Source organism: Aricia agestis, chromosome 6 (assembly GCF_905147365.1).
Source record: "Aricia agestis chromosome 6, ilAriAges1.1, whole genome shotgun sequence".
Classification (NCBI taxonomy): Eukaryota; Metazoa; Arthropoda; class Insecta; order Lepidoptera; family Lycaenidae; genus Aricia; species Aricia agestis.
The window spans coordinates 10,117,537-10,132,520 of record NC_056411.1 but is presented as its reverse complement, the minus strand read 5'-3'; the positions used below and the strand labels follow the sequence as shown (position 1 = coordinate 10,132,520).

At 41.0% G+C, this 14,984-nt stretch overlaps 1 protein-coding gene across 2 annotated transcripts in view; it reads left to right on the top strand.

Annotated features, from left to right (window-relative positions):
- The window catches only part of LOC121728289 (ubiquitin carboxyl-terminal hydrolase 32), a 31,095-nt gene that overhangs the window by 15,098 nt on the left and 1,013 nt on the right, over nucleotides 1–14,984 (top strand). Inside the window, exons 11-26 of one of the 2 annotated variants that reach the window (XM_042116436.1) lie at nucleotides 87–178; nucleotides 438–646; nucleotides 2,092–2,212; nucleotides 4,228–4,353; nucleotides 4,556–4,777; nucleotides 5,571–5,757; nucleotides 6,351–6,465; nucleotides 6,682–6,830; nucleotides 7,585–7,670; nucleotides 9,390–9,670; nucleotides 10,859–11,053; nucleotides 11,399–11,547; nucleotides 12,062–12,183; nucleotides 12,799–12,921; nucleotides 14,035–14,220; nucleotides 14,434–14,859. In XM_042116436.1, coding sequence (XP_041972370.1) covers nucleotides 87–178; nucleotides 438–646; nucleotides 2,092–2,212; nucleotides 4,228–4,353; nucleotides 4,556–4,777; nucleotides 5,571–5,757; nucleotides 6,351–6,465; nucleotides 6,682–6,830; nucleotides 7,585–7,670; nucleotides 9,390–9,670; nucleotides 10,859–11,053; nucleotides 11,399–11,547; nucleotides 12,062–12,183; nucleotides 12,799–12,921; nucleotides 14,035–14,220; nucleotides 14,434–14,859 — 2,789 coding nt within the window. Of the gene's footprint in view, nucleotides 1–86; nucleotides 179–437; nucleotides 647–2,091; nucleotides 2,213–4,227; nucleotides 4,354–4,555; nucleotides 4,778–5,570; nucleotides 5,758–6,350; nucleotides 6,466–6,681; nucleotides 6,831–7,584; nucleotides 7,722–9,389; nucleotides 9,671–10,858; nucleotides 11,054–11,398; nucleotides 11,548–12,061; nucleotides 12,184–12,798; nucleotides 12,922–14,034; nucleotides 14,221–14,433; nucleotides 14,860–14,984 lie in introns of both variants that reach the window. The other variant, XM_042116435.1, reaches the window with a different exon arrangement.

Here is a 14,984-nt window from a genome sequence, read left to right as displayed (position 1 = left end):
TAACAAATAGAAACAGGATTCTCATACTATTCTATTATAATCTATGAATATCTATTAAAATCATAACAAACCTTATTGTTATTCAGGTACACTGGGTCCTGGAAGCCTCAGAGCGACGCCGCCTGAGCGTCAACTTGCCTATAGCGCGGCGTTCTCGCGACTCGCTACTGTCAAACAAGTAAGTCAAAATTTAAAGATTGACATGCCCCGCGTTCCATTTAGCGTTAAAAACGATCAAAACTCTCAAAATAGGAGGCATTTTGAGCGTTTTGATCTTTTTTAACGCTAAATGGAATACGGGGATGGTGGTTTGCGACAGTGACAATGTCATGGGGTCGCGGATCTAGTGGATTTTGCTCATCGCATATACACTTCTATCTGAAAGTCAAAATGCGTTAATTACGTACTTAAACCTACTATGTTATCCTCCGTTTTAGGTGACAGAGTTTTTATGCGGCGCGCTAGGTTTACCGCGCGAGGACGTACGTCTATGGGCGCTAGACGGCGCAGGGGCGGGTTCGTGTCCGGTGCTGTTGGACGACGAGAGGCCTACCCTACATGAGCTGGGCATAGAGCCCCGCGCGCGGTTGTTGTTAGAGCGTCGCAATCCGGACCTGACTTGGCCTGAGGAGATCACTCAGCTATGGTTAGTGTTTTTCAGTGAATAGGCTACTTGACCTAATTTTTTTTTTCATGGTAATCGCTTCATAATCATTCATTTTTACAAAATCCTACTAATATTATAAAGGCGAAAGTTTGTTTGGATGTATGGATGTTTGTTACTCTTTCACGCAAAAACGATTGAACGGATTTTAATGAAACTTTACACTAATATAGCTTATACATCAGAATAACACATAGGCTACAATTTTAACCGACTTTCAAAATGGGAGAGGTGTTATGTTCGTTTTCTTATGTTCAACGATTACTCCGCCGTTTGTTAACCGATTTTCAAAATTTTTCTTTTGGTATATAGGGTATATGGGTAATATTATTTTCCAAATTGCGATATCCAACGGATATAGTCCAAAAATCATTAATAATATTTTGAAAAATAAAAACAAGAAAGAACTGGTTAAGTTTTTGTACGCAGGTCCTATTGATAAAGAGATAGTTCGATATAAGTCCAGTTTGACCTACATGGAAGAGGTATCTACACGCTTATCCAAAATAATGAAAAGCAACGATATGCATGTCGCATTCAGGACAAATAATACTTTAAAACATCATTTGTGTCATAATAAAGACCAGATTGATAAAAAATATCAATCCGGTGTCTATAAGATCGATTGTCCTGAATGCGATAGTGTATACGTGGGTCAAACTGGACGCAGCTTCGAGACTCGGTATAAAGAACATATCGCGGCTTGTAGAAATGGTCATCCTGATAAGTCACATTTTGCTAAACATCTTTTAGATAGTAATCATACTGTGCCCGATGGCCATTCCTATAAAGTTTTACATAAATGCGATAAAGGCTTTCGGCTGAGCGTGTTGGAACAATTAGAGATCATAAAAGAAAAGAAAAATAACAGATTTGCATTGTTGAATGACCAAACTTGCTTGACTACGTCACCGCTTATTAATATGTTCGGGGGTACTAGTGAGAGTAGTGGGGGTAGTGGGGATAGTAGCGGGGCTCGATAGTGTATAAAAGGCGGTGTTTTGCCAACATTATTGCTTGTGTGGTAGTGGTGTTTGCAAGTTCTTGCATGCGAGTGTACGCATAGGCAGTGTGGGAGGAGGGAGGTGCTGTACGCATGCCTATGCGTACACTCACTCATTTACTTAAAGGTGGAAGTTGTTTTCGCGGAATATTGCTAAAAATAATAACAAACAAATTTTTTTTTATAAGTCAAGTAGCCTATTATAAGGTTTTATTTTTTATAGAAGATATAGTCTTATATAGTTATAACTTATATCCTATCTTCTTTCTCGGGACTTGAAGTATGTCCATGCTAAATTTTATCAATATCGGTTCAGCGGTTTGAGCGTTAAGAGGTAACAGACAGACAGACACACACATTCGCATTTATAATATTAATTGTGTTTGTATTTTTTGTAGCATAAAATTATAAAAAATTTTCTCAGTATGAGCGGTTCCGGTCGCATGGCGGAGCGGCGTGAGACGCTCACCGCGCCCGACGTGCCCGGAGCCACGGGCTTACACAATCTGGGGAACACTTGCTTTATGAACGCCGCTTTACAGGCCGTAAGTATTACTTACCACATTCCAGGCCAACACATAACCAATATACTTGCTTCATGTACGCGGCGTTACGGGCCGTAAGTATTAGGCGGATTTTCCTGTCACGCTGTCGGTCGGCGCTGATGGGTCAATATGTATGTAGTTATATGTAGCTTTTTCAAGTCGTGCAGAGCTGACGGCCGTCAGCGATGAGCGCTTCGCTGGCGTACGCGCCGCGCGTCGGCTCCGCCCACCGACAGGCGCCGATGCGTCTCTATACTCAGTGAGCGTTGTCGCGCTGAACGCACGTACCGTCGATACAACCATGGTCAATCGTGATATAGACACCGGTCGAGTAATTGACTGTACTTCACGGTGATCAACGCGACACTAAAACGATCTGAGCTGAGCGCTGACGAGCTACGCGCCAACCGTCGGCGCTGACGATAAGCGTGACTGGTAAATTATAGTCTGTGGGGAACGTGCAGTAATTATGGGTGGCAGCGCATATCAAATCAACAGAATGAAAGGTTCTGGTCGAATAGCGGAGGAGTTGGATATTCTCACTGCGCCCGACGTGCCCGGCGCCACGGGCTTACACAACCTGGGAAACACGTGCTTTGTGAACGTCACAGGCAATAAGTATTATGGTACTAGATGTCCCACGCGGCTTCGCCCGCGTAAATTAGGAATTTTACATAAACCGTACATTTTCCCATAAAAAATAGCTTATGTCCCTAATCCCTTCACTTGGTCTACTCTATATCTGTGCCAAATATTGCCATAAAAATAGCTCTAGTAGTTCGTAATTTCTAATATTTCCCCCGTTTTTCCCACATTTTCCTGAGTTTATTCGGTCGTATTAGTCTTATATAGCCTATAGTCTTACTCGATAAATGAGCTATCTAACATTGAAATAAGTTTTTAAATCGGACCTGTAGTTCCTGAGATTAACGTGTTTAAGCAAACATACTCTTTAGGTTTATAATATTAGGTAGGTATAGATTTTTTTAATTATCGCTTGATAAACATCATGGGACGATGCATGGTAATTTGCATAGTACTAGCATATGCTTTCCGTCCTTAAAACAACGCCGAAACTTCCAAACTTGTATCTATAAAGAATCAGGAGTTCTCTCAGCACCTTCCGAACCATGGTATATCAGCTATACCTCGGTGCAAAATGTTACTTGTTGTAATTGTTGGTAGCATATGCTTAGAATACTTCTCACGAAACTGAAGTCACCACATGTTTCCCTTTAAATTTTGAGGAGTTCCCTCGATTACTTATAGATCCTTCATAAGATCACCACTTTTGTGAATATAATACCAAATTGGGATGATACCCTATATATCAAAAGAAAAATTTTGAAAATCGGTTAACAAACGGCGGAGTAATCGCTGAACATAAGAAAACGAACATAGCACCTCCCCCATTTTGAAAGTCGGTTAAAATTGTAGCCTATGTGTTATTCTGATGTATAAGCTATGTTATTGTAAAGTTTCATTCAAATTCGTTCAGTAGTTTTTGCGTGAAAGAGTAACAAACATCCATACATCCAAACAAACTTTCGCCTTTATAATATTAGTAGGATTTAAGGAACTGTAGTTGGCAACACATGCCAATATATAAAAGACGTACGTTAGTAGGCAATACTGTTCTTGTATAAGAGAATGTACTAAACTTGAATAATGTAGTTTCGAGTTTAGACACCATTTTGCAGCACTTTCGTTGTGCATGATTCCTTTTCGAGTTGAGAGTAAAGTGAAATATTAGCGTTATGACGTTTAGACCACATTTTTAAATATACCAAATTCTAGAGAAAATTAAATAGAAATATGTAAATTGTAGGTATTTCACCGTACCTAAGATACTGTTCAGATTTTGGTAGTGATTGGAGTGTAATTTGAATCTAAATAGATTCACAATAACGGCCCGAGCTGGCATATAATTTTTATAGACGTGTTTTATTTTTTAACTTTTGATTGTTTTAAATACTGCAATTTAGTTGCACGTTACATACTTACTGTTGTTTCAGGTATGGAACACAGAAGCTCTGACGCGATATTTCAACTCGGGGATGCAGTATTACGAAGTCAACACAACAAACCCACTAGGAACTAAAGGAGAACTGGCGTTACGATTTGGTGAACTCTGTAATGAGGTAAATATGATTTCTGTAAAGGCATGATGGCCCTTTTGTATTTCATTGATACCATTAGTATTATTTTAATGTTTTGTCTGTAAAATTATTTCTATACCAACTTAGAAAAGGATAAGATACACACATTTTAATTATAAAAGGGGTACAAGCCTGGCAATAAAAAAATAATTTATGACGAAAGTTTAACTTCAATGTTCTCTAGGTATGGACGGGTAGTGCGCGCTCCGTAGCGCCGCTACGCGTACGCGCGTGCGTCACGCGTCACGCCCGTGCGCTGGCGGGCGGCGGGCAGCACGACGCACAGGAGCTACTGGCATGGCTCCTAGACGCACTGCATGAGGACCTCAACCGCGCCGCCCCCGCGCCCACCCCGCCTGTATCCACCCCTGCACCGACTAACACCCCTGATACGCGGCCCGATCAGGTACATGCTTTGCGACGGTAATTTTTAGAATGAAGATAATATGCAAGTAAGTGAATTGCTGAAAACAATTGTATGACTTCCTGCAACACGAGTTACACAGCCTAAATAACCGGGAAATACAACTTGACTTTGCTGGGCCGAGGATCGGGGTGCTGCACAGGGACACGTTATTGGTAGAACAGTGATTAAATGGGTCGTTAGCTATTCTATGCTATTGGAATGAGTACCGACTGACTCCTTCAATTTCACACAACGATCATAAAGTTGCATGCGATGTCTGACTATAATATTAAGGTAAAACGACTAGTGATTGGACAGTACCAGTCATTGGACAAAGCACAAAAACACAATATTTATAAAGGTTGCTTTAAAACTGCCTGTTTCTTAAGTAAAAGAACGCCTGATTTTAAAATCAGGCGTTCTTTTACTTAAAAAAAAAACAAGTAGTTTTTTAAAGAAACCCTAATAAATATAGTGTTTTTGTGCTCTGTCCAATGACTAGTAATGTCCAATCACTAGTCATGTTCACTGATGAGGCTCTGATGAGGTTGACTTGATAGAAACGCAATGGACTGTATAACAATTATTATATTCGCAATTAAATAGTACAAAAGAATGCCCGTGTGCGACGCGTACAAGGTTTGAAGGTGAAGTGGCGAGCGGCGGGGGCGCGCGGGCCGCGGTGGCGGCGATCCGCGATGCGCACGCGCAGCCGACGACGCCCGAAGCGGTCCGCTCGGGTACATTCGGCCGATGTAGATGCGCCGACATTCATCCTATAATTCACTAACAGGTGGTGGCAGCAGAGGCGTGGTCGCAGCACGTGTCGCGCAACGACTCAGTGATGACGGAGCTGTTCTACGGGCAGCTCAAGTCCAAGGTGCGGTGCCGGTGCGGACGGGAGTCCGTGCGGTTCGATGCCTTCAACATGCTGAGTTTGCCGCTGCCGCTTGAGGCCCATGTGAGATCTGAGCTGAGAGGTAATTTGAATATCGATAAATCATCGTCAGATGAACATGATATAATATTAAGGGCCTGTTTCACCACTTCCGGATAAGTGCCGGATAGGCTATCCACAAGTAATCAGACAGATACTCAATACTCTATCTGACGGATAAGTAGTGGATATCCGGCTCTTATCAGGAAGAGGTGAAACACGCCCTTAGAAACATAAATCTTTATTGTTGTCGTATTTATGAAAGAAATATGTCTGGAATTTTAATGTCTAGTGTAAAGCAATCACTCAGGTTTAATTTAATTAACCCAGATCTACTCAAGAGAGCTTAAGCTACAAGGCAAAATAAACAAAAAATGTGCCTAAATACATTATACAAGAAATCATATTCTCGGAGGAAAGAAACTGTAAGCCCGGGCGCACACTGGCGGCCAGGTCGCGGCGGCCATCAATATAAATACCTTAGTATGAAACCGCCATAGACCATGCGCACCTGGCCGCACCTCGGCCAGCGGCCACACCATATTTTCGATGGCCGCCGCGACCTGGCCATATATACATAGCTCACGTATATACATAGCTCATATTTACAGTTAAAATGCTTTACATTCCTTTCAGTGATACGACTTGATGGCTCAGTTCCTATCAAGTATGGCGTTCGAGTTGACTCCGAAGGAACTTACCTGGACCTGAAGATAAAGCTGTCGAAGCTCTGTGGTCTGCCTCCTGAATCGTAAGTAATATTGACTAAACTTATAAAGAGTAGTGAACACTTTATTTTTTACTCTGAAATTTAAAGTACTATTACAACAGCAATGACAATGAATAAATTTAAATCCATGCTTGAAAGATGAGGAGTGAGGACAGAAAATTGTATAGCTTATTCATTGTGTATTTTTTTTATATTAGTAATATGTTATAGTCTTACCTTGAACATGATTTGTTTTAGAATGGTCCTAGTGCTACTCTCAGGGGCTCTAGTGGGTCGCATACTCGACGACCGGGCGAAAGTCGCGCCCGCTACCGCCTGTGACTTGTACGCGTACGAAGTACCGCCCACAGACACACCGCACCTTACATTCCAGGATGAGGCTGAAGGTACTGTTTTAGTCGTAGTATCCCTACATATAATATCTCACTCCTATAAATAAATAATAACGTACTGTGTATGTATTGAAACTCTTAAATATTACACTAATCAGAATTCACTTAAAGCAGGGTTTCTCAAACTTTCGGCTCCACGAACCCCTGTTAAAATTACCAGGTGACAGCGAACCCCTTACTAACTAATGAAAGGTTTTTATTTGAATAAAAGGTAACATAAAGTGCCAAAAGAAATGTCTTTCTAATATTAATGTGATGGGTGTGCTCTTTTGGAAATTCACCGCTTTGCGTGATTGTTTGAAATACTCTACCTGTCTAGGTGCCCAAAAATCTATCAAAGACATCCTTTTGAAATCAGCTTGAAGAGTTCTACGGACATTTCTTATAGTAACTCCTGTTGCTTGACACTCAAACTAGGAATAATGCTTTCGTTCGTGACCGCATACGGGTTACGAATCCAGCCATCTTTTCCAGCCAGTTATCAAGTCACCATTACGTACATTTTGTCGCGAACCCCTTGCCGTCGCATGGCGAACCCCTAGGGGTTCGCGTACCCCACTTTGAGAAACTCTGAATTAAAAGAAATGAAATTGACTAGTTATAAAAGTTTATAATCATTAGTGATTCTGATTAGGCATACTTTAAAGTTTAAATCCTAGTAAAAAAGATATGCGGTCTCTTTGAATTGTTGTGTTTGTTGCTTTTAAGTTACTTCTTTTATTCAACTATTATCACAAAAATGTGTCAGAAGCGGAGATAGCGACAGAGGAGTGCGCGGAGAGCGGTTACTCAGAGGCGGAAGCGGACGCGGAGGCGGAAGCGGGCGCGGCGCAGGTGAGTGCGCGCGCCTCCAAGCTGTGCATGCCAGCGCTCTTCTGCTTCCAGGTTAGCACCGCATCCCATACGCACAAACACACACGCACACACACACTCATTCAGAAAAATTTGACGCTTACTTAACTTTGATTAAATTTATGCCAATTTTTTGGATTAATTAAAAAAAAAATTACAAAGTTTCTACGCCGGCCCCTAGACGATCAATTGTGTTGTCAATATCACACTTTATTTTATATAACAGTTTATTTGACAATTAGATTGAAGGCGCGCATCAACCCTAGACGGTCAATAATATTACACAATGAGTGATGTTTCATGTTGCGCAATAAAATTGCTCGTCCAGGGGCCCGCTAACTGTTTATTAAGGTTAAGTAATCGTTTAATATCTCTGAGTACAGCCTTGAGCCCCTTACTATTAAAAAAAGTTACACAATAAATAAGCTGTAAAATATTTTTTCTTTGCCTGTCAAGCGATACTACGGTAGGGCTAGCATAACAACAGTAGACATGGGAAAGAATTGACATACTGACAGATTTTATCCACAAAATGGCGGATTTCTATTGTTTAACTGTCACTTTGTCTTGTCTGTCACTTTGTCTATTCTTCCGTAGAAAGAAACGGTTTCTATGGTGACCATGCTACGCCTGCTGGTGTCAGAAAAGGAACAAGCATTGTATAGCGTATCCGTTGTGTTAATGATTTTTATTAGAAAGGGGATATTGTTTAAATAAAAAAAATGTGAACCCAAAATAATATTGTGATGGAAATAATTAATGTATGCAGATATAAAACCTGTATAGGGTGTCAAAAAAATATCCAGCTGTTATTGTAAAATCTGTTAAACTCATAAAAATCACAGGTTGTATTCTTTTGGTAATTTTATTTTCATGTATATTACGTGATATTACAGTAAGATTTCTGAGACAAGTTTGCACAGAAACGCACAAATGTTCGCATACACTGATGAATACGCAAAAGTGCGTACGCACACGCACACAAAACGTGAGCACGAGTGAATATAAGGGTTGATATAAAATATTAAAATTGAGAAGGCAAGTAACGTATAAAAAGGTTAAGTTCTAACACTTGGTTACGTAATAACTGGGTTCAGGGATAACACAAGAATACGAATGCAAAATTGTAAATATAAAAATAATAATGATCTACTAATTTATCACACCATTCCTTGTAAGACTTGGAGGCGTCCATTAATGACTGGTAAATATGTAAATAGTGGCGTTTATTTTTCCGCATCTGCACTTATTTTTGTACATTTTTCACTTTTCTGTCTAGTGTAAATATTTTGTGACCATCCGTTTTTTATTGTGAAATCTTTTTAATGTACAGAAATTGTTTTGCTTAGTTGTATGTTACTTTTATAAGTCAGTCATTTCATTAGTGCTCATTCAATCGTAGAAATCATTACTTCCTAGTTAGAATTTTAGAAATGCTACAAAAAAATAGATAATTTTGCTTCAAAATCTTGGTAACTTTTGCGTTTTTAATAACGTTATAGACAAAATCTGTTTTATAAAGTCTGTCGGAGTTAAAAATATATTTGGAAATGTAATGAATGATATGAATTTACCCCTTTAGTGATTATTTACTATAATATTGTAATAAACAATAGGAACTAGATAAATAGCGATATTCTTCTTTGTAGTAATCTGACGAAATTTTAGCAATAACAAGACATTAATTTTTTACAATTTCAGCGGTCCAAGTCAGAGATTCTAATGTCTCAAAGTCCACCGGACGCTTTCTACAATAACCAGACATACAGCGAAATTCCAAACGACATTAGAAGCAGGACTCTACCGAATAGGCCGCTAAAGCACAACGTCAGCTCTCCGACTCTCAGTATGAAGTCATTCACATTAAACTCGAGACAAAGACTCGCCAAAACCAAATACGGATCATCCCCGTCCAACATGTACAAAATGAACGAAGAAGCGGAGACAAATAGAAATATCAACTATTTGTTTGCGATACACAGGTAAGTAATGTAAATACTATAAGCGAATTTTCTTTATATTCGTAGACTGAATGACGACGATGCGACGTCATTAACCACGAAACAACATTTAAGTGAGATACAATATAACTTAACATTTGAAGTATAATTATTAACTTGCTGTTTACAACGACGTGACAACGTTGCGTCGTTGCAAACAGCTAAAATTTTTGATACAAAAACGCTTATAAGTCAAATAACTAATTTGTAATTATACTAGATTACGCCCGCAACTTCGTTGCGCCAAAATTCGTTCTTTCTCGGGACTCAGAGTATCTCCAAATTTCAGTAAAATCGGTTCATCGGTTCGAGCGTGAAGCGGTAACAGACAGACACACTTTCGCATATTTTATAATGTTAAGACCCAGTTTCATCAAGCAATGTTAAATAAATAATGGCTTGTTAAGACCCAATTTCACCAACCTCTGTTTGTTAAATCCTAACAAGGCATTACTTAACGGACCTTGGAAAATTAAACAGACTGTTAAAATACTTATGTCCCACAGTAAAAATTTAACAGCGGATTAGTAAATGCAACGTTAAGTGAACAACGAGTGAATAACATTCAATGAAAATAAATAATTATTTATTTTCATTTTGTCAAAAATTCAGCCCTCGGATTTTCCTTGACATTGCAAATACACTGACTTGTATCAAAATTACCAAACCGAAATAAGTAAATAAAAGTTTGTATCATGATTCATGTTTTCAGCTTTGACAGATCATAATTATTAACCTGGTAAATTAAAAAGAACTATTGTAGTGTAACAAATGTATGCGATCAGTGATATTTTAATTTGGTCGCATTATCTACCAGATGACGTATTATACGAATAAGGTGAAAATGACACATTGCAGCCAACATGTCGTATTAAACTTGTACGTTGCAATTTCGTCGCCTTATAACAAGAACGAACGAATTGAATGTTATTCACTCGTTGTTCACTTAACGGACCTTGGAAAATTAAACAGACTGTTAAAATACTTATGTCCCACAGTAAAAAATTAACAGCGGATTAGTAAACACAATGTTAAGTAATGCCTTGTTAGGATTTAACAAACAGAGGTTGGTGAAATTGGGTCTAAGTATGGATAGAAACTCTGTAACAGTTCAAATTACATATTCCGAAAGTTATCGCAAATTATTTTACCGTAAAAATTATTTTATAGGAAGCAAGTTGCAAACGACGCATACTTCGTATCGTGGCAGCGCTGCCGGCCCGCGACGTTTGGCGTCCCGCTCGTTGTCAGCGTGCGGCGCGGCGCCAGCGGTCGCGAGCTGTATGCCGCTGTATGGGCGCAGCTCGCCAGGCTTATATCGGCCCGCCCACCCGCGCCGTCGCTCGCTAATCATGCTGCTGATTGGTAAATATTTAGAAAGAATATATTTACGACATTGTGTGTAGCTGTCACAAGATGAAGCCATTTATTCGTATTTAACTTCACTGTTAATTAAAAGACACAGAAGTTATAACAAAGTGAAGTCGTGCATTTTAGTTTCTGTTACGCGTTTGATGTTTTACGTTGGTTTGACATGGATTCTATTTCGCAGTTCTACTGTAACTGTATAACCGAAAGATTTAATTAACATTAAAACTTTTGTTATGAGCGTAACTGACAGAACTGAATATATTAGGTCTTATCACACTGGTGGTTTGTGGGCGGAGCGGTTGCGCGGCGGCCACATAAAGGCGTTTTTCTCTTTTTCAGTGACGACAGCCTCGGCTACGAGTTCCCGTTCCGGCTGCGCGTGGTAGACGCGGGCGGGGCGTGGTGCGCGCTGTGCGGCTGGCCCGCGCTATGCCGCGGCTGCGCGCTGCCCGCCGACGACGCGCCGCTCGTGTGCGACAGCCCCACCCGTACGTACACACACACACAGTTTGCAGTTTCTAACCACATTACTGATAAAAAAATTGGTTATCTTGACCGAGGCGCTCCTTTGAGCATCGACAAAAACCGACAACGCTCGGCTCGGGCCGCGGCACGCTCGGACGAGGCACGTCTTGACCGACCGAGGATTTGCCTCGCGTGGCTGCTCGCTCAGTCAGTACGTGGCTAATGACGTCATCTTTTTCGTGCATGCAGCCCGTAGTATCGAGCTATTACACGTTGTCACGTCAAAAATGTTTTTGGTCTGCTTGTATTTTGTACCGGCATATTGAAAACGTCACATGACCAAGATAGGGAACCTGTAATACGCTGCGTAAATATTTTGATTAGTATGAGGTTACATATTTATCTGTGTCAACAGAAAGGTCCTCAAAGGTAAGATATTGCGTAGATAGACAGTTAAACACCCTTAAGAAGTTTTAACGCAAATATACGAGTCTCAAAGAAGTTTTATAATATTAAAACATAACAATTTCTCAACAGCCGGTACATACCGCATGCGGCGGCACTCCCGCACGAGCACCGCGAGCGGCGTGCCGGACAGCAACTCGCCCGTCGCCAAGGCCAAGTTCAGCCGGGAGATAGAGGCGCGGAGGGACTCCGGGGTGAGACTTTGATACTTCTATACATATTATAAAACAAAGTCGCTTTTTTTCTTCATGTCCCTTTGTTCCATTTAATCTTTAAAACTACGCAACAGATTTTGATGCGGTTTTCTTTAAATGGGATAAAATATGTAATTAAAAAAATAATACCACCCAAATTTTTTTGGTTAAATGGACTCTCCTAATTATACCAAAGCCCTGGAAAAAATTTGGCAGGAAGGTTTAATTGCACCCTGTATATTTTGCGGCTCGATGCGGCCGGGGCGGGTCCCTTGTTTTTGAATGAAGGGCTATTACATCCTTACACAATATCTGCGGCTCGTTTTTAAGTATCACTTAGAATTTCACCTCGCGTTTTGTGATCGAAATGTAATAACGCATTGATTGTCAATTTGTCACACTAGCAGTTGCCCGCAACATTGTCCGTGACAACACATAATATTTTTCCGTTTTGTAACATTTTTGATTGATTTATTCTTCCCTGATTCTTCCCGGCAAGTGGAAAAACGAAGCCCCAGCGTTGGTGCCGTGCCGGGCCGGTTAGTCCAAAAACGCCCATACACAACCTGAAGTTACACACTACAGTCACTTAGTTTTGCAACACGTCGTATACAGGGTCGCGAGGGCAGCGGCTGCGTGCGGCGGTTGCGGCTAGCGGCGCTGCCGGCGGGCGCGCAGCTTGCGGTCGACTGGGATCCCACCGCGCTGCATCTACGATACCAGGCCGCAAGGGAGAAGGTAATGATTCTTTTGTGATGATTTGTGATGAATGACGCAGAGGTCGTCATTCATCACAAATCATCACAATGGCTCAGTGGTGAGCGCGTTGGTAGCTCACGCCGGGGGTCGCGGGTTCGAATCCCGCCGACGGAACAAAACAGTTTTCAAAGTGCATTAAATATGTGTATCATATAATAAAAATCTTAAATATACGTATAATATAAAAGTATTAAATATATTTCCGTTGTACCCGTAACACAAGTCCTTCAGGTACTTACCACGGAGCCACACTGACGTGGTGTGAAGCGTCCATAGATATTATTATTATATTATATTGTCTGGCTTTAATATTAAGGTTATAATTTATTGTTGTTCTTGTACCGAGACTGGTAAACATGATTTTGTATTTTAATTAAAAGCTTTCTGAAATTGCTTCATAATAGCAACATTTTAACATTAAATTATCAAAAATCTTATCAGTGCCTTTTTTATCACATCAGAATCACTACACTTTCTAACGCATTTCAACCCGTCAATCGTGGGAAAATGAGACATAATAGATATTCTATTGTGTCTCGATCACCGGTGAGCGTAAGGGGCTTGATGAATTAATTTCCTTTGTATCGAAATAATGGAGTTTTACCTTACAATAAAAGTTATATTTTTATTTTTCCTGGATATCGAAGTAGGAACAAATAATCTACAAAAAGACGAGTGACTCAAGATGGATTCCGGATATCGAAGATTTATACGTAGGAGAGCCATGCTTCGGCACGAATGGGCCGGCTCGACCGGAGAAATACCACGTTCTCACAGAAAACCGGCGTGAAACAGCGCTTGCGCTGTGTTTCGCCGAGTGAGTGAGTTTACCGGAGGCCCAAACCCTTACCCTATTCCATTCCCTTCCCATCCTTACCTTCCCCTATTACCCTGTTCCCTCTTAAAAGGCCGGCAACGCACTTGCAGCTCTCTGATGCTGCGAGTGTCCATGGGCGACGGAAGTTGCTTTCCATCAGGTGACCCGTTAGCTCGTTTGCCCCCTTATTTCATTAAAAAAAAAAAAGAAGACGAAACAAATGATATTATAATGCCGGCTCCCACTTCATTTATTTTCCATTCCTATTTGTATAGGCGTGGCAGGAACACGAGTCAGTGGCGGAGTGCGCTGCGGCGGCGGCGCGGCCCATCGACCTGGCCAGCTGTCTCCGCGCCTTCACGTCAGAGGAGAGACTCGAGCAGCGCTACCACTGCGAGGCGTGCCGCAGCGCGCAGCCCGCCACCAAGAAGCTGCAGATATGGCGACTACCGCCCGTATTGGTGAGTGGTTAAAGTCCAAGGTCGCTCGGCAACAGCAAGTTAGTTGTCTATAGATTTCGCTATCTATTATTATACCTTCACGTCAGAGGAGTCAAAGAGGTGATATTGCGCCTAACGCATTAGGTTTATAAAGAAAAATTATATAAGTATGTCTGTTTGAAAGTCACAATTAATATTCTTAACAAATTGTAAAGATTCGTTATTCTCTTTCAGATCATACACCTCAAACGTTTCCAATACGTGAACAACAAGTGGGTTAAATCACAGAAGGTCGTCAACTTCCCATTCCAAGATTTCGATCCCACGCCATATCTCGCTTCAGTGCCTCAAGAGACCATACTCAGGCATATAGAACTAAAGAACGCTTCGAAACGGCGCTCCTCCGCGCTACTAGATATAGAAGACCCCATATCAGAGAGCGATAGTGACTGCGAGAAAGAGAATGAAAGTCCAACAGAGGAACGAGTGAGAAGCAAAGAGAGAGTGAAAGAGACGGTCGCTACGAACAGAAAGCGGCTGGAGTCCACTAGTCTGACCACGACGCCGGTACAAGATGACAACCTCGTGGATTACCATCAACATCACTTACTGCCGGAACAGGATCCGTTCGATTTGAAGTACAGATTGTACGCCGTCGTTGTGAGTATTTCTACTTCCACATTTCATATTTTCATCCATATTTTGAAAATTAGCAATGCTAAATTAATTTAAAATCACGTAAGCCGGAGCTCAAAACTTAAGAAAACTTTGTCGATTGGTCTTAC